The 20,663-nt window shown below is 39.4% G+C and overlaps 1 protein-coding gene across 4 annotated transcripts in view; it reads left to right on the forward strand.

Annotated features, from left to right (window-relative positions):
- The window catches only part of ATP8B (ATPase phospholipid transporting 8B), a 940,482-nt gene that overhangs the window by 640,486 nt on the left and 279,333 nt on the right, over positions 1-20,663 (forward strand). For all 4 annotated transcript variants that reach the window (XM_067137969.2, XM_067137971.2, XM_067137970.2 and 1 more), the window contains 2 exons: positions 9,069-9,224; positions 9,674-9,848. In XM_067137969.2, the coding sequence (XP_066994070.1) occupies positions 9,069-9,224; positions 9,674-9,848 (331 nt within the window). The remainder of the gene's footprint in view (positions 1-9,068; positions 9,225-9,673; positions 9,849-20,663) is intronic.

Raw genomic sequence — 20,663 nt, forward strand, 5'->3', positions numbered from 1 at the left:
ATTGGACTCAAAAATGAGAATTAAGATACACGCATGACACACACATTCAATTCCACGAAATGTTTTATACTCATTATTTTAATGGATTTTAACATGTACTGTGTATTTTAATGTGTTTAATGTATTTGTAACTTAGATGTAAGCTTAGGTTAGGGTTCATAGACAAATTCTAGTCCTGAAGAAGATAGTTTTGTACCCAAGTACCTGAATGCCAAAATTATAATATATAATCATTTTACACTTAATATGCCCAATTTGGACACTCAGACATGATGCTTTCCTACGGCATCTCCCTTTAGAAAGGGCAATACCAATTAATGCTTGACACATATGTATAGGTATTTATGTTCAGCTGATGATGACTATTTAAAGTCGAAACCGGTCCTGTAAGCTAATTCTTACAATAAAAACTGTATTGATAAGGTGGAACCCTTTCTTGTCTATACATACAATACGGCAGTTCTCGACAAAGCACAGCTAAATAGCATTGAGGCAACAATCATCGCTCATCAACTGAGATGGTTAGGCTATGTTCACTGCATGGGTGACACCAGGCTTCCCCGCCAAATTCTTTTTGGTGAACTTTTCTTCAGCAGTAGACCAAATGGCGCCCCTCTTAAGGGTTTTAAGGACCAGCTGAAACAACACATGAAGACAACTGGTATAGATATACAGCAATGGGAAGAATGTGCTGTGGACCATTCACTGTGGCAGAACACTACATCCACCGCTATCAACTTGTTTGAAAGAGAATGCTGCAGACATCAAGAGGTCAAGCGACAATCAAGAAAACTCTATCAATTACAACCCTACCCTCCTCCATCCATTCAGTGTGATTTGTGTGGGCGTATGTTTTATGCCAGGATTGGCCTGTTTAGTCATTGCAAACACATCCATAAACTGAGTTGAACTGGTCAATGTATGCAGGAAGAAGGTATACATACTCGGATTAAGTTACAGCCGACGGTATATATTTTTAACTCTGACGAATACAGCTTCATGATCACTTGTACCATCTAGCACTTCAGTTTCCCTATAGAGCTCATCTGGTTTTATCAGCACCACATCTAGAATATTTTCCCCTCTAGTTGGTTCCATCATTTTCTGATTCAGCTGTACTTCCCATAATAACTTATTCACCATTTGTTGGTCATGGTTTGTGTTGTTTCTCTTCCGAGTTAACATTTGGCAGATTCAGATCACCCGCTACAATGGCGTTCCTTTCTGTGTTGTTCCTCCACATAGCTGATTGTATTATCAAATAATTTTGCATCAGCGCCAGCTTCTGCCAGGTCTGTACACCAAAACATCATCATTGTCTTTAGAGATAAATCTTACACTTAGAATTTCATCTTCCTCATTCTTAACTTTTTCATAGCGTACAAATTCTTCTTTCATCAGTATAAACACTCCCTCCTCCTATCGTTCGTAACCTGTCTCTACGATAAACTCTCCACTTCCATGAGAAAATTTAGCATCCATGAAATCACTTCTCAGCTATGATTCGATTCTTATTACAATATCTGGTAAATATACATCTATCATATTACTTATTTTATTCCTTTCTTTACAATACAGTACTTCTACAGTTTAACACTAACAATTTTATGTCATCCTTAGTTGACTTCATGCAACCTATATTGTCATCACCGCTCCCTAATCCAATCAGTTTCCCTGAATGTATCTCCATATAACTCTTCTAAACAGTCCTCCTAACTTATATGTACCATTGCAGTTCAAGGGAAGGCCATCTGAGCATAGATCCCCATCTCCTACCCACCCATTAGGATCTACAAATTGCACTCCCAATTTCCCACATACCCGTTCCATATTCTCATTTAAATCTCCAATTACCCTCCATTCAGTATCTCTCCTAAAAGTATCCCACTTATAACAATCTCTGCTTCCTTAAACTTCTTCTCTGCTGCTGTAACCAGGTCCCAAACATCCCCAAATATGTTATTACCTATTCCTGCTTGCCGTACATTATTGGTACCAGCATGGAAAATTACCACCTTCTCCTTACCCTCCTCCCTCCCTTCTATTTTCCTCAACATCTGTCTTAACCTAATTCCTGGATAACACTCTACCCTGATTCCCTTTCCTCCACATACTTTCCCCCGCATGACTAACAATTGAATCACTCATGACCAGAGCCTCAACCCCAGCTTCATTAGATCCCTTCCACTTCTGTTCTCCCTTAACTTCCTTGATGCCTGCAGAAGTTACTTCCTCCTCCTTTTGCTCCCTCTCACCACCCTATTCCACCTCTCTCTTCCTATTCTCTGCTCTACATTTCCCTTTCCTACAGGTCCCTTTCCTCTTGCCCTGCCCCACCTCTGTAACATTTCCCTAATCACCATCTTTCCTCTGCTGGTCTGCCTGCAGTAACCCATACAGATTCCTCACCAGTACATCTCCAGGGCTTGCTCCCTGAGGAATACCCTTAACCGTCATTGTCCTTGACCTAAAGACATTAGCCCACGTGTCTTCCACTTCCTTCCCCTCCCTCTCACCTCCCTACCATTAATTGTTGCTCTTTCCTTTCCAAGATAGCAGGCTTGATCTCAGCTGAGGTCTGTGGTATTTAAGGATACTTAAATGTGACAGCTCCAGATCAGTGATTTCGAGCACGTTAAAGAATTCTTAAGAAACAAAATTTCTCTACATCCTGGTGTCTCCTGAAGTCTATAGCAATTGAGAAAGATATAGCAGATATTTTAGATTCAGGAGGTCATATAGACTGTATCGCTATTGACCTATCCAAGGCTCTTGATAGGGTAGATCATGGGAGATTACTGATGAAAATGAGGGCTGTTGGACTAGACAAACATGTTATTTTATTCTTCTTTGGACTAGACAAACATGTTATTTTATTCTCCTTTATCACACATGCTAAACTTATTGTTCAGCACTGGAATGCTTGTTGGAGCAGATAATTGATGATGATGATGATGATGATGATGATGATGACTGGAATGATAAAATATTAGTTCTTGTATATAAAATTTGTAATTTTAAGGATTAACTTATAGCTACTGGCATAACTGCTGTAATATGCATAACAGAAGCCTTGAATGCAAACTTTGACAAGTTTCTAGATATCAGATTCTTTATTAGTCTCTTATCATCTGTACTAAAATATTGTACTTCTGCCTTCCTGAATTACAAAATCTGTTCTTTATTCAACCAAGGCAAGTCCCTGTAAAGAAGTAGTCTTACACTAAAAATATCCTTAAATACTAAAACTAAGAGCTGTAGAATGGGCTATTAGTACGCACACTCGCACGGGTATGTGTGTTGCTCAGGCATTTAGGCTCGTCAATTGGACTGGCAAAAAAACACACCCACTCTAATAACCCATTCTTTTGCTTTTTATTTTTTATTTATTTTTTAAGTCTGTGCCTGTGAAAGCCTTAATTGATATTCTTGATCTCAGTCTTATGATATCAGTGGAAGTTTCATTTGGCCGTTTAATATAGGTAAGGTGCTAAACCATGTTAAACATAAACCCACATCTAGAGAAGTGAATTCCATTTTATGGGTCCATATTGAACTTTGATTAAACCACATGGCAGAACACCTGACAGAACATCTGTTGATATTTGTGTCACCAAGATCATAAGAGAGAAAATCTTGTGACAGAGCTTAGGGACTACCTAAGCTTAACTAATCATATAACTTTATTATAATTTTTTTTAAATTTTTGAGGATACACTGATAGCACTTCATAAAGGAAATTTAATATGTCCACCTATTCAATACATACACATCTCCATCATTAGATGGAGTAATAATAGTCATACATGTTTCAGTTCATTTGAGCAATCTTCTAGTAAGTGTCACATACATTTTACCTGGCAGTTGTTTTCTTCTCAAACATAGTTTCTCAAATTAACTTATAGCTACTGGCATAACTGCTGTAATATGCATAACAGAAGCCTTGAATGCAAACTTTGACAAGTTTCTAGATATCAGATTCTTTATTAGTCTCTTATCAACTGTACTAAAATATTGTACTTCTGCCTTCCTAAATTACAAAATCTGTTATTTATGCAACCAAGGCAAGTCTCTGTTAAGGAAGTAGTCTTACACTAAAAATATCCTTAAATACTAAAACTAAGAGCTGTAGAATTTGCTACCCTCTTAAATTAACTATTTGTGATGGTGACTCAATGAAGACTGAATGTCATTTTAAATTTTAGCACAGTGAATTCGTCTTGGTTTTTTAATTGTAACACACTGCACGTTTTAGACTAAGAAGTCCACAACCTCGCCAGAATCACGTATTGTTTTAAGTCCGTCATGTCTCAGTTGTTTTCATTCTTTTCTCCATTATGTTTTGACACATTTTTAGCATCAGTTATGTAAAAAAAAAAAAACTTGAACTTTTTTTCACTGAAGATGGCTCAAATGAGTTGAAACATGTATGACTATTATTACTCCATCTAATGATGGAGATGTGTATGTATTGAATAGGAGGACATATTAAATTTCCTTTGTAAAGTGAAAACTGTCAACACGGAATGATTCTAATATCTTGTAATACACTGATAGCAGCTGGTGGTTTTCTCATCACCCAGGAGACTCAGTGGGGGATGTGAAGATTGCACGTAGTGATACCAAATGAATGGAGAGTTGCAATTAGTAGCCCCACAATACAAGGGAAAAGGTGATAAACATAAAGCAGATAATTACAGGCCAGTCAGTTTGACACATGTAGTTTGTAAGTTTTTGAAAAGCATTCTTTCTGATTATATTAGACAAGCTTGCAAAATTACTAACTGGTTTGATAGAAGACAGTCTGGGTTTAAGAAAGGTTATTCCAGTGAGGCTGAACTTGTTGGATTCCTCTAAGATATATCAGATATTTTAGATTCAGGAGGTCAAATGGACTGTATTGCTATTGACCTATCCAATGCTTTTGATAGGGTACATCATGGGAGATTACTGATGAAAATGAGGACTACTAGACAACATTTCTAGAAAATAGAATTCAGAGAATTAGAGTAGATGAAGTGTTATCTGATCCTGTAATGATTAAGAGGGGGTCACGAAGAGGAAAACTTCTCTCAGTTTTACTTACTGTGTTCATGGGGAGATAGTACTTCATGGAGATAACTATAAGTGTTAAATAAGGAATGGTCTTCATTGGGGTAGTCATGTTAACGAGGTGGTTAAGAAAGACTACAGATCTCCTCACATGGTTATGAAGGTATTTAGGGATTGTAGTAAAGATGTAAAGGAGAGGGCATATGAGTCTCTTGTAAGACCCCAATTAGAGTATGGTTCCAGTGTATGTGACTCGCACCAGGACTACTTGATTCAAAAACAGGAACAGAAGAGATCCAATGGAAAGCAGCACATTTTGTTCTGGATAATTTCTATCAAAGGAGTAGTATTACAAAAGTGTTGCAAACTTTGGGCTGGGAAAACTTGGGAGTAAGGAGATGAGATGCTTGGCTAAGTGGTATATTCCAACCTGTCAGTGGAGAGTTGGCATGGTGTGACATTGACTTATTTCCTTTAATTCCAGGTGGAACATAGGGCCTCGATGAAATTTCTCCAACTTGTTCTGTCTGCCGCCAATGTTTTCACCTCCCACCATGTCTTGTTAACTCCAGCAATCTCCCTGTCTATGGTTCTCTTCCAGGTAATCCTCGGCCTGTCTTGCCTGCGACTACCTTGTGGATTCCAGCTCAATGCCTGCCTTGTGATACTTTCTTGTGGTCTTCTGAGGGTGTACCCAATCCATCTCCATTTTCTTCTCATTATCTGTTCCTGTATGGGACTTTGACTTTTTTATTGAATGACATTAGTAGACGAATAAGCTTGAGCGGAGCATTTAAAAGTAGAAAAGATCATATATGAAGATAAAGTTGAAATTCAAGAGGACAAATTGGGGCAAATATTCATTTATAGGACAAGGAGTAAGGGATTGGAATAATTTATCAAGGGAAATGTTCATTAAATTTCAGAGTTCTTTTTAAAAAAAAAAGAGGCTAGGTTAAACAATTAATAGGGAATCTACCACCTGGGCAGTAGCCCTAAAAGAAGATCATTGATTGATTGATTGATTGATTGATTGATTGATTGATTGATTGATTGATTGATTGATTGATTGATTCTGTTTCCATCATACTACTCTATTTCATCTTTGTAATGTAGAATTTTTCATTTCTTGTTGAAGATAGGAGCAGAACAGAAAGTTATCTGATATGAGATTTTCCCTGTCCTTTTGTGTTTCCAAATTTGTTCTTGTCTCCTCTTTCTATTGCTCTCTGCACAGATCTGTCCTGTTATGCATCTCTACTTATGTTTTTATATGAGAAAACAAAATTTAAATGCACAATCATTGATAGATTATTGAATATAATGATATGCAAAAGTAGTATAAAGGTGTTTTAGTGTATGTGTTTCCCAATTTACCAGATTAAAATATATGACTTGACATGAGAAATATTTGCCGTAGATTTTGCATGGACAAGCTAAAAACCGAGCGAGTTGGCCATGCGGTTAGGGGTGCGCAGCTGTGAGCTTGCATTTGGTAGCCCTGAAGATGTTTTTCCATAGTTTCCCATTTTTACGTAAGACAAAGGCTAGGGTTGTACCTTAATTAAGGCCATATACAGACCAGTCAAAATTGTATATAGAGAGAGAAACAGGTCTTTGATATATATAAAAAATAAAAGTGATTAGAAGGTATACAGTGAGCCCGATGACTTTGATGTGTCACCACCACCTTAATCATCATCATCATCATCATCATCATCAAGGTTTAAAATAACTGTAAAGGGATCATAGTTACATCTTTTGCTGTCAAAATAAAGGAAATACTTGAAAAGAGGATTACAGAGAAGTGGAAATTCTAATGCAAGAACAATTTGATTTCAGAAGTGGAAGGTCAGCAATGAAGCCCATATTTAATTAAAAAAATAAAGTTGAAAAGCATTTGGAAAAGGGAAGGATATGACAGTGACATAAGGCATACAGTGTTTCCAGAGCAAAAATTTGTATGTCCCTTACCTGGAAAAGAAACAATAAGAACGGTAGAGTTGTGTATTTTAAATATTATAGTTGTTTCAGTATATACATCCGGATAAAAGGTTCTGAAGTTGAAATTGGGTAAGGCAGAGAATTGATATATATATATTTTTTTGCAATTTGCATTACGTCACAGCGGCACAGATAGGTCTTATGGCGACAATGGGACAAAAAGTGGCTAGGAGTGGGAAGGAAGTGGCCATGGCCTTAATTAAGGTGCAGCCCCAGCATTTGCCTGGTGGGAAAATGGAAAACCACGAAAAACCATCTTCAGGGCTGCTGACGGTGGGGTTCGAACCCACTATCTCCCGAATACTGGATACTGGCCGCACTTAAGCGACTGCAGCTATCAAGCTCGGTACAGAGAAGTGTACTGTCATCATAAATGTTTATCATATCATGAGGTCAGTAAAAGTAACATATGGAAGTAGAAGAATGAATAGAATACAGCATATTTGCTAGTGAAATTGTGATTTGCGGAGAGAATGAGGAGTAGGAACATCTTGAACAGGAATATTGAACTGTTGTGGAACAAGATTTAGTGCATAGAAAAGTTAAAAAGTAGTGATGAAAGTGACGAGGCAAATAAGCATTAAAAATCAGAGGGAGGTTCTCAGAGCTAGGTTTTACTGTAGAAAGTAAATTAATAAATATGGAAATCAGCAGGAGGATATAACGTGAGATTGTTTCCTGTCACAGAGAATGGTATCTGCTATGGAACTACCAATGAAACTAAAGAAATGATGATTGTTGTTTTAAGGAGTTAAACATTGAGGTCGCTGTCTCTGAGAACTCCTAACAGTGAATGAGAAAGTAAATTTGGAGCATTAAATGGGTCATAACTTTTGTTCCGACTTGTATTTTGGAAAGTGTAGTCAAATGTGACATTAATGTGTTAAGGATATCTTGTAACTCAGTGTAAGACCTGCGTTAGTAGGTTTGAACCCTACTGTCGGCAGCCCTGAAGATGGTTTTCTGTGGTTTCCCATTTCCACTTCCGACTGTACCTTAATTAAGGCCACGACCACCTCCTTCCCGCTCCTAGTGCTTTCGTGTCCCATTCATAGTCTATTAGCTTCATCTCCGTATTGGTTGCTACTACAACATAAAGATAATTGAGAAGTCTCCACCTTATTGTCGCTATAAGACCTAGCTGGGTCGGTGCGATGTAAAGCCAATTGTAAAAATTAAAAAAAAAAAAAAAAGTAAAAATGGAATTTACCATTGTAAGGTGGCTGTTGAGTCATCAGCCTGGAGGCTGGTTGGATCCTCAGATAACACCACTGGAGGTTATGTGGTTATTGGAAAATTGCAAAAACTGGTAGAGGCGCTATAATTTGCTAGTTACTTTACGTCGCACCGACACAGATAGGTCTTATGGCGACTATGGGACAGGAAAGGGCTAGGAGTGGGAAAGAAAGCGGCCGTGGCCTTAATTAAGGTACAGCCCCAGCATTTGCCTGGTGTGAAAATGGGAAAACACGGAAAACCATCTTCAGGGCTGCCGACAGTGGGGTTCAAACCTACTATCTCCCGAATACTGGATACTGGCCGCACTTAAGCGACTGCAGCTATCAAGCTCGGCATGCTAGGCAATACGAGGTGCTAGATTGTTTGTCATGGTTTGCCTTAATGAGTCATAAAGTACTCCTGCAGTATGACTGATGGACTAGCTGTGTTCCAAATGATATTACTTGGCACTATCCATACCTCAGCAGCTTCTGAACTGTCACAGCCATAAATGAGACTGAAACCTTAATACTTTGCTCTTGTCTGTGCCAAGAGACAGATGCTAAAACAAAATCCTGCATTCATCAAGAAAGAGCAACAGAGAGGAGTGAGGTGGCAGAAGTTAAAATGAGTAGTCATGGCATTCATATTATCCCAGGGTGAAGTAGGCCTACATAATTCTTCTGTTGTAATCTGTTGACATATTTTTAAAGTTCATTATAATTTTTTTTCTCCCTCTAAGATAAAAATGGCTATGCTTTTCAAGTAATTTGAATATGAATTTTATGTTTCAGAGAGACTAATTTGAAATGCCGTCAGTGCCTCACAGAGACTGCTGAGATGGGTCAGGATGATGCTCTCATTGGAGCCTTTGATGGAGAAATCATCTGTGAAACACCAAATAATCTTTTAAATAAATTTGAAGGAGCGCTATCCTGGAAGGGAAAGCGGTAAGTAAGAATTCTCTTAATTTTTCAGAATATTGTGTGTAAATTTATGCAAAAGCAATCTAAATGCAGAACATGCAAGTAATTTATTTATGTCATTTCTGTATTATTAAAACGTAGTTCCAGGAATAGTTGAAAATAAAGCAGGAACTGATGAAATATATTGATAAAGCAGGGGTAGACTATGTATTAGGGTTGTTTATATATATTATGGAAAAATTGTAGATTTTTAGGGCAAATTTATTAAAAAAAGTAGTTTGCTTCTGTGATTGGAATGTGTGTAATAAATTTGCATTTTGTTAAGTTTTGAGAGTTATAGTTGACTGTTCGAGAATTCGGTTGGGTTATTCTGAATCAGGAACATATATTTTGTTAGTACCAATTTGTGTAGATTTCATGCTTACTAGAATATATTATAATTTACTCTGACCTGATTTTAATGTATTTTTCAGGTTTCCTTTGGACAATGATAAGGTGGTACTGCGAGGCTGCATTTTGCGTAATACGCAATGGTGTTACGGAGTTGTCATCTTTGCGGGAAAGGACACTAAACTAATGCAAAACTCTGGGAAAACAAAATTTAAACGCACAAGCATTGATAGGTTATTGAATTTCATAATAATAGGGGTAAGTGGTATAAAGGTGTTTTAGTGTATGTGTTTGGCAGTTAAAAATTTAAAACATCACTTACTGTTCTACGATTGCTGTGAGGTGTTTAACATTACTGATCTATGAGTACTACAATCTATTGATAAATTTAATCTTATTCTAATAACTGTTTTGATAAAATATCCAATTTCAACTGAAAATGTCCACATATTCAGCACTTTTAATATCATCATGAGTGCCATACAATGGGATACAATTATCGCCTTTCAAGAGCAAACAACAGAGAAACTCTATACACTGGAACAATCGGTGAATTCCAACACGTTCCTTACAAACAACATAAATTGTCATCTGAGAAGAGTTTCCCGTCAGCATTTTAACTTAACTTTAATGGAACGTATCAGCCTTAGACAGTTGACGAAAAATAACGATACGGGACTCATCCGAGGCCCTGTAATCGGAATGAGTACACTTTAAATCCTTTAATGAGTATCCATTGGAGGGCAAGTCTGGTGCCAGCAGCCGCGGTAATTCCAGCTCCAATAGCGTATATTAAAGTTGTTGCGGTTAAAAATCTCATAGTTGGATTTGTGTCCCACGCTGTCGGTGTTTAACTGGCATGGTTCGTGGAATGTCCTGCCGGTGGTGGCGAGTCGAAAGCGCACGGCCGCCGTGGTTATCCGCGTGCGGTTCCTGCGCGCCGTAGGCGGACTCCGATGAAATCCTACCGCGGTGCTCTTCGTTGAGTGTCGAGGTGGGCCGGCACGTTTACTTTGAACAAATTAGAGTGCTTAAAGCAGGCCGGATGCGCCTGAATACTGTGTGCATGGAATAATGGAATAGGACCTCGGTTCTATTTTGTTGGTTTTCGGAACCCGAGGTAATGATTAATAGGGACAGGCGGCGGCATTCGTATTGTGACGTTAGAGGTGAAATTCTTGGATCGTCGCAAGACGGACCGAAGCGAAAGCATTTGCCAAGTATGTTTTCATTAATCAAGAACGAAAGTTAGAGGTTTGAAGGCGATCAGATACCGCCCTAGTTCTAACCTTAAACGATGCCAGCTAGCGATCCGCCGAAGTTCCTCCGATGACTCGGCGGGCAGCTCCCGGGAAACCAAAGCTTTTGGGTTCCGGGGGAAGTATGGTTGCAAAGCTGAAACTTAAAGGAATTGACGGAAGGGCACCACCAGGAGTGGAGCCTGCGGCTTAATTTGACTCAACACGGGAAACCTCACCAGGCCCGGACATCGGAAGGATTGACAGATTGAGAGCTCTTTCTTGATTCGGTGGGTGGTGGTGCATGGCCGTTCTTAGTTGTGGAGCGATTTGTCTGGTTAATTCCGATAACGAACGAGACTCTAGCCTGCTAAATAGTCGCATCCGGTATCCGTTCTAGATTTTAAATCACCATTTTATTTTAACTAAGCACTAACTAAATTCCTTCTAAAGAGATGTGGCATATCTCTCCAAACTACATACATTGCGTCCATTGGATATTTTATCAACTACTGGACTTCATTCAGCTTTAGGTTATATCTACAAAAATGGTTTTGCTTTTAAGTGTACATGTTCGGGGCTCATAGATACAACTCCAACAATTGTAAGACTGTAATTACTTTAAAAACTATATCTGAAAATATTATTTAATGTTCTTAATGTGATATTATCTTTGTGATTTTAAGTTAAGTTTTCGAGGAACTGAAGATGTTTCCTATTGGCGGTGGAACGTGTATTCTATAAAATTAATGCATATGAAAAGTGTTGAATAGGTGGACCTTTTCACTTGACAATTGATCAACAAGTGTTGTGAATTAATTACTGAAACAGTGCCTAATTATGGTAATAATGGTGCCTGTTGCTTTAAGGGGTAGTACAGGATTATCAGCTCCATAGCTTGCTTAAAAAGCTGGAAATACTAAGTTCTAGCGGTAGACTAAGTATTTTTGTCATTACATAATAGTAAATTAATAAATAATAATAATAATACAGAGGTCAAGTCATTTTTTTCTCGCGAACAGGAGACAACACAGAAAATCTAAGATATGCATTTGGAAACGTACGGTATGTACTTGCGTGTGATGCCACTAGATGGTGAATGTAAACAACAGTGTGGGTCTAAGCATGCCCCAAAGTTCAGTGTGTGAGTGAGAGCATCACAAAATGGAAGTCAATGAGCAGGAGCAACGATCGTATATTAAAATAGCTGTTCTCCGCGACAGAAATGCACGCCAATGCCATACAGAGCTGTGGGAAGCATTAGGTGTGTGACTATGATCTAATCCCCAAAGTCAAGAAGCCATTACGTGGAAAACAGTTTGCTAACAAAGAGGACATCGTAACAGCATATTGGAGAGAGGTGTCACACGATAGCGATACATATGCAGCGAATGGTATTCAGCGCCTGCCCCAGCGCTGGCAACGCACAGTGGAAACCTAGGGTGATTATTTCGAAGGTCTGTAACCAGTAGAGACCTGTCCTTTGTGCATAGTCTTGTGTGTTTGCTGTCTATACCATAATAAAACAATGTTTACCAATGGCCTGTGTTCTGTCACTTTCCTACGAGAATCTCCTAAAGTAGGAATTTGTCTTCAGGCACTATGCACAAGGACATGCCCTTTATTTTCAAATGCATATCTTAGATTTTCCGTGTTGTCTTCTATTCGCGAGAAAAAAAATAGTTGCCATGACTTATACTCGACCCTCGTAATAACAACAACAATTTTATGGCCTGCATGGGACCACTCCAGTCAATTATACAAAGAAAATATGTTAATAACTTAATTTTATGTTATTATCATTATTATTATTATTATTATTATTATTATTATTATTATTATTATTATTATTATTATTATTATTATTATTATTGTTTCGTTTCGGCCAACTAAGGATCACGTCATTTCAACTGTTTCCCTTGAGCTTTAATGTTGGTCCAGTACTCCTTCATTCGTATATGGTGTTGCTCCTTTCGTTCTTCCGTCCATGCCTTTCCAGTTTTCATCTTCGGCTTTGGTAGGAAACTCTGATGTTCTTGGAGTTTTTTCTTAAGTGGGACACGCTCCTGGATATCTTCAAATGAGATCCCAATCTCCTGCAGATCTTTCTGTACCTCACTGAACCATGCCCCCTTTGCCTTTTTCTCTTGGAGGAAAGTGAAAATGCGGTCGGTTAACCGCGTTGAATTCATTCGGGCCATGTGTCCATAAAAAGTAATCCTCCTTTTTTGCATCACATCAGTTATTTTCTCCACATGCGAGTACAACTCCTGGTTGTGCCGTCTCCTAAACTCACCGTTGTCTTTGACTGGACCTAAGATTTTTCTCAAAATCTTTCTTTACTTGGCCTCCAATTTCTCCATCATGTCTTTTTCGTTCATAGCGAGACATTCCGCAGCATATAGCCTAGAGCCTCTGGCCAGATAACAGTGCAATAGTGTTTGATTTTTGCATTCAGAGATATAGATCTTTTGTTATAGACATTTTTAGTCCGATGGTAAGCCATTTCCATTTTATTCATGCGTGAAGAAAAGGCTTCTTTGTCGGACAAGTTAGGTTCTATCCATTCACCAAGATACTTAAATTTTTCAACTCGCTTGACTTTTCCATGAGTCCCTTCTAGCTCACTTGGCACCAGTTTGATGTTTGTAATGAATTTCGTTTTCTCAAAGAAGATTTGGAGGCCCGCCTTTGCAGCTTGTGTTTGAAGCTGGTTGATCTGCTTCGTGGCCACATCGAAGGAATTAGTGAAAACCACGAGATCATCTGCAAATGCTAGACAGTCAATTGAAAGGTTCTTGTTCTTGTGGCCTAATCTGGCTCCGCTTTCGACTCCTTCTCATAACTCATTTCTCTGCGCCATTCACGGATCACTTTCTCAAGAACGCAGTTGAACAACAGAGGCGAGAGACCATCTCCTTGCCTAACTCCTGTCCGTATTTCAAAGGCCTCTGAAATCTCTCCTCTAAACTTCACCTTTGAGATGGTGTTGGTGAGAGTCCGTTGGATGATCACTCTTGTTTTACCGTCCAAGCCAAATTCCTTTAAGATCTGAAGTAGGGTAGTTTTATCAATTGAATCATAGGCCTTCTTAAAGTCGATGTACGTTACTACAAAAGGCTTGCTCCTTAGTTTAAGATATGAAAGGACAGATTTCAGATTCATAATCTGCTTCACACATGACCGTCCTTTCCTGAAACCTCCTTGGTAATCACCCAGCTCTGGATCTAGCTGTTCTTCTGCCCTGATTTGAAGAGCTTTCGAGAGAATTTTGTAGGTTATAAGTAGGAGGAAGATGCAGCGATAGTTGTTAACATCCGACTTGTCGCCTTTCTTATGAAGTGGGTGGATTAGGGCAGATGTCCAGTCACTTGGAAGTCTTTCAGTGTTCCAGATTTCATGTATGATGTCCGTTAATTTTTCCACTGCATTGTCACTAGCAAACTTCCACAATTCAGCTATTATCGAATCTTCACCCGGCGCTTTGTTATTCTTCAAGGATTGGATAATCTGTCCGACTTCCTCTTTCGTAGGTGGAGCTGAATCTCTGTGAACTGTTGTTTTATCTTCAAATGTGAATCTGGACATTGGGGCCTCGCAGTTAAGAAGGGATTCGAAGTATTTTGCAAGGATCCGGCAGTTTTCCTTGTCGTTATGGGCTAGGTTTCCATTGGAATCTCTGAACTGTAGGCTCGGTGGGTCGTATTTCCTCAAGTTGCTTTTAAATGTTTTATAAAAGTCGCATGTATTGTTCTTCTTGAAATCCTGCTCAATTTGAGCCAGCTGGTGTTTATCAAAAGCACGTTTAACGCTGCGGATGGTTTTGGCTGCACACTTTCTCTCATTCACGAAGTTTGTCCAGTTGACTTGGTTCTTTAGCGAGTTCCATTTCTGCCAGGCGAACTGTCTTTGCCTTATCGCTGCATCGCATTCACTGTTCCACCAAGCATGCTTCCTGGGCTCAGTAAGCTGAACCGTCTCTTTAGCTGTTTTGACCAGGGCCTCGTGCAGTTGTTCCCAGTTCTCTACATCCACCGATTGTAGTTTCTGAGTGAATTCATGGTTAGATCCTAGTTTTTCTCTATAAAATCTTTCAATCCTTTTGGCTCCAACTCTCCTTGTGTTTCTCGGGAGCAGTTTGATTTTTATCTTGGATAGATAGTGATCTGAGTCCAGTTTTGCTTGTCTTAGAGCTTTAACATTCTGAATTTCTCTTTGAGCCTTCCGCGTGATCGCGACATGATCAATCTGGAATTCACCAAGGTGGTGATTTGGGGATTTCCAGGTCTTCTGTTTCTTGGGCAGGTGTTTAAAAGCAGTAGACTTCATTACGAGGTTAAATGCCTTACACAGCTCTATTAGCCTTTCTCCATTACGATTTGTTCTCTGGTGAGCAGGATAGTTTCCAACGATGTTTTGGAACTTTCTCTCTTTGCCTACCTGGGCATTGAAATCCCCAAGCATGATTATGGTATGTTTGTCTGGAATCTTGGATAAAATCTCCTCAAGTTCTTCCCAGAATCTATCAGTTCCCTCTGGGTCTCTCTTGTTCGCTTGGTTGATCGGCGCATGAACGTTCACAATAGTATACATTTTGTTTGTGCTTCGAAAGGGCAGAGTCGAGACTCTGCTATTCACAGAGGTGAAATTTGTTATTGAGTCCAGAATCATTTTGTTGACTACAAATGCTGTGCCAAGGTGGGGGACAGTTTGTATGACACGTTTACCAGGTTTACCCTTGAAGATCCTGTAACCTTCAGATTCAAAGGCCTGCTCATCTGTAAATCTCGTTTCCTGAATTACTGCAATCAAAATTTGCTGTTGCGATAGGATATCTGTGAGCTGTTTCAGTTTTCCTACCTTCTGGAGAGAATTGGCATTAAAGGTAGCAAAGAAATTCTTGGCTCTATGTTTGATCTTTCGTGGAGTCTCCGATACCTCCAAGCATAATACCAATATAATGGTCCGTTATTGGACATTATAAATTTTCCAGCTAACTCATTCTTGGTTGCCTGCGTTTCGCCCTTGTGTGCTAAGTTAGGCTCGTCAGTTGGGACTTAGCACACCACCCAAGACGCAAGGCTAGCGCATACCGTGGAGGCCACTGCATAGGCTATTTGAAGCCACCAGCAGTGCCAATGCACTATGAGAGCCATGTCTCATTTCCAAAAACAGATGTCTGCCTGGCCATCAAATGATGTAGATTATATTGGTAGTATAAATTTACTCATTCGGGACAAATATTTTAGGTTCCCTATGGGAATCAACATCTACATCACCTCCAAGCATGTCGGTGCAGGCTCCCCAGAATCCGAAGGCCCGCTAACATCGTACAAGACGACGGTGGATTGGTTACCACCTGGGGTAGTAGCTTTAGCTGAAATTTCCTCCATGCTTTTTTCACAGTTGAAAAACTGTAGAATGGGGTTGGTGATATTTCGCACCGACCAAGGTACTACCAAGGTTGTGAGCCTTGGAGCCCCCAGCACTGATCGGTTCACCGACCCAGTTTCCCGCTGGGATTGGTTACCCAACCTTCCACTGGGTTGCTCGGCTTAACAGGGGCACCTCTTGTAGGTTACGTGCTGGAGTTGGAGTGAAAGAGGCTAGTTGGATTCTCTTGCTGAATCCAATAGTTTATTGTTGCAGATGGTCGCAACGAGGCATTTCACTCCCATTTACCAGGACCATGAAGTCCCTTCCTAGGTTGACTCCTAGGACCCTATTATTATTATTATTATTATTATTGTTATTGTTATTGTTGTTGTTGTTGTTATTTTAATTCCAACTGCCAGATGGCAGCGATATGGATCTTTACTGGGTGATCAATGGCCAAATTTTAATTAATTTTCTGCCTGACTCCTTGACTGAATTGTCGGTGCAGTGGCCTTCAGTTCAGAGGGTCTAGATTCAATTCACGGCTGGGTCAGGGATTTCCGTCTTAACACAGATGGCCATATTTGAATGTGCTTCCCTCCCCTAAGAACCACGCTTCCCCTGTGAACCATGTGACCTTGCCTCGATGGGGAGGCTTGTGTGTCCCAGTGAAGCAGATAACTGAGCCGCAGGTGTAATCCTATGGGTATCTGTTGAGAGACCAGGCTAACAAATGGTTCATCAAAAGGGAGGTAGCAGCCTTTCGTAAGTTGCAAGGGCGACAGTCTAGATGATTGACTGATGTGGTTTTGTACAATAGTTAACATGTCTAAGCCTTGTTGATACTGCTACACAGCTGAAAGCAGCTTGAAACTACAGCCATAACTAACACCTGAGGACATGCAGCTCTCTATGAATGAATGAATGAATGAATGAATGAATGAATGCATTAATTAATTAATTAATTAATTAATGATGTACTAATGATCACTTCCTCCCAGGTAAAATAATCTGAAGGTAAAACAGTCCTCCAATCAGATTTCCAGGTGGGGACTACATGATAGGGACAATCATCAAGAAGATCAGTACCGACAGTCTGTGAGTCGGAGCATGGAATGTTAGAAGTTCAAATCGTTGTAGTAGGTTAAGAGAATCTGAAAAGGGAAATGGATAAACTAAAGTTAGATGTAGTTGATATAAGTGCAGTATGCTGGCAGAAGAGCAGGATTTTTGGTCAGGTAACTACAGAATGAAGTCAGGTGATGCAGGAAATATTAGATTAGGAAATTAAGCCTTAAAGGAAGTAGATGAATATTTTAACTTGGGTAGTAAAATAATTAATGATGGCAGAAGTAAGGAGGACATAAAATGCAGACTACCACAAGCAAAGAAGGCCTTTTTTAAGATAAGAGATTTGTTCGCTTTGAACATTGATATAGGAATTAGATGTCTGTGAAGGCTTTCGTCAGGAGCGTGGCATTGTATGAAAGTGAAACATGAATGATAAATTGCTCAGAAAGAAAGAGAATGGAAGCTTTTGAAATGTGGTGTTACAGAAGAATGCTGAAGGTGAGATGGATAGATCAAATCACGAATGAAGAGGTACTGAATCGAATTGGTGAGAGGAGATTGATTTGGCTAAATTTGACGAGAAGACGACACCCAGGACTTGTGCAATTGGTTTTTGAGGGAAGTGTGGGTGCAGTTGGTTTTTGAGGGAAGTGTAGAGGGTAAGAATAGTAGAGGTAGACCAAAGTTTGAATATGACAAGCAGGTTAGAGCAGATGTAGGATGCAGCAATTATGTAGAAATGAAAAGGTTAACATAGGATAGGGTGACATGGAGTGCTGCATCAAACCAGTCTATGGGCTGACAGCTCAAACAACAACAACTACTACTACTACTACTACTACTACTACTACTGAATTATCAACACATAATCAAATGGGAAATTCAGGAGTTCATTTAATAATGAATAAGAAAATATGGCAGCAGGTAAGCTACTACGACCAGCACAGTGAAAGGATTATTGTTGTCAAGATGGACACCAAGCCAGTACCCATCACAATAGTGCAGGTCTACATGCCTCTTAGTTCATTAGATGATGAAGATATCGAATAAATACATGAAGAGATAGAAGATTTAATACAATAGTTAAAAGTTAACAAGAATCTAATTGTGATGGGAGACTAGAATGCAGTTTTAGGCCAAGGAAGAGAAGGTAATACAGTAGGAGAATTCGGATTGGGACAAAGGAATGAAAGAGGAAGTCGGCTGATTGAATTCTGCGCTGTTGATAACTTAGTCCTTGCTAATACTTTGTTCAGACACCACAAACTATGGCTGTATACATAGACAAGAGCAGGAGACACTGGAAGGTATCAAATATACCGTATAATCCTGAATACCACCTGCCACCGAATAAGACCCGCACCCTAAATTTGAGATGGCAAAATAGGGAAAAAATAAAAAAAACTTACATACCTATTTAATGTTCTTCAAATATACCACAAATATAAATTCAAACAGCGTACAATTAATAAAATCAACACAAAATCATAAATAAAATCGGTCCAATACTCAGATCATTCACAATTCACCGTCATCATCTGCAGTTTTACCACAGGAACTTCCTTGACTGACATCTTTCCACAAATAGTCATCCTCACTACCTACCGTCCACTGAATTTGAAATTCCTCATTTCTTAAAGCTTTTGGACACTAGATAGTTGGGAATGCGCGCCCATGCGGTCTTGATCCAGCTGCATATTAGTCCGTCTTCAAACCTCTTCACTCGTCCGGTGGGTGTTAACACGTGAATCACCATCAGACATCTATTCAGTATACAACTGTTTCATTGTAGTTTCGAAAGGCCGGTTCACACACACATACAACAGTTGTAGAATAGAAGTGAGTCCTCCGGGAATTATCTCAAGATCGGTTTTTCCTTTCCTTATCATATCTTTTACGGCGTCAGTTGTATGTCCTCAGTAACTGTCCAACACAAGCACGTTTCGTTTTTTTAACAAAGCTCCCGGGTGACGTTGCCAAATGCACTTCACCCAGTCCTCAACTAACGCACTGTCCATCCAGCCGGACTCATGTATTCTAACAATAACACCGGACAGCAAGTTTCCTTTTCGAAGTGTTTTCCTATTCAGAACCACATATGGAGGACTTTGGTTCCATCCGCTGATACGCACATTACCGTGCATCGTTGTTTTTCGTTACCACCTGTTCTGATGGTTACACTTTTAGAACCCTTCGTATCCACTGTATTTTCCAATGGCATTTCAAAAATAGACAGGTGTCTCTTCAGCATTCCCAAGAATTTTGCTTCCTCAAATGAACAATGTGATGCTGAAAGGCCATTAATTTTTCTTCATACACCCCAGGGAGACATTGTGTAATAGACGTACGTCTCCGAATGCACAATCCCTTTCTCCAATAAAAGTTTTGGATCCATCCGCGGCTTGCAGTAAAAGCCTGTGTTTCGAGTTCTTATGAGATCTCTAGTGCTTTTAATTGATACATTTCACTAGAAACACCACATCCTAACTCACGTTTTTCTATCACAAATTTGTGGAGTTGTTCTTCAATTTCCAGAAACACTGCACTCTGCCCGTGGAAGTTCTTCGTCTTCCGCCATTCGCGAATACACGATTCATTAACATCGTACTTTCTGCCAATGGCACGATTTCTGTATATTTCAGCTTCGTTTAGAATTTAAGTTTCTCATGCACAGTAAATGATCGCAGACATCGTTTTGAATCCATCGCTTACTATCGAGAGAGCACTTTCATGGGACAGGTACGGGACTCTAATGTGAGCGAGGTAGACTGACTCTCCCAAAGTATGATATCCCGCGAGATCAGCTGTTTGCGCACCCAGCATGCCAGCATCACTTGTGAAACTAATGACGATCGAGCGTCCGCAGCAGCGGCTTTATATATTTACCGCTTATTTTCCCATATTTTTTTATTTACCGTATTTCATTACCGGTTTTATTATTTTATCCGTTTATAATAAATAATAAAGTATTGATAGGTGGAACACCTTTCTTCTCTGTATATTTCATTACTGGTACCTTACATTTCGAGTTTACATGCCACTGTAACCGTATTGAGAAAAAATCAATCTTGTTTTCTAGAATGCCACTAAAACACAATAATACCTGAATGCCCATTTACATGTGGTATATTGAGTATGGTAACCATATTAAAATCTATTTCACTACTCCATATAAACGTAGTAAATATTTACGAGAATGAACAGCTTTAATACGACCCGCACCCAAGATTTAGAACCAATATTTTGGGGAGAAAAGTGTGGGTGGTATTCGGAATTATACAGTACTAACTTCATTATGATTAGGCAGAGATTCAGGAACCAGATGATGGATTGCAAGACTTTCCCATGAGCAGATCTGGACTCTAACCACAACTTGTTAGTCATGAAA

This window comes from Anabrus simplex, chromosome 1 (assembly GCF_040414725.1).
Source record: "Anabrus simplex isolate iqAnaSimp1 chromosome 1, ASM4041472v1, whole genome shotgun sequence".
Classification (NCBI taxonomy): domain Eukaryota; kingdom Metazoa; phylum Arthropoda; class Insecta; order Orthoptera; family Tettigoniidae; genus Anabrus; species Anabrus simplex.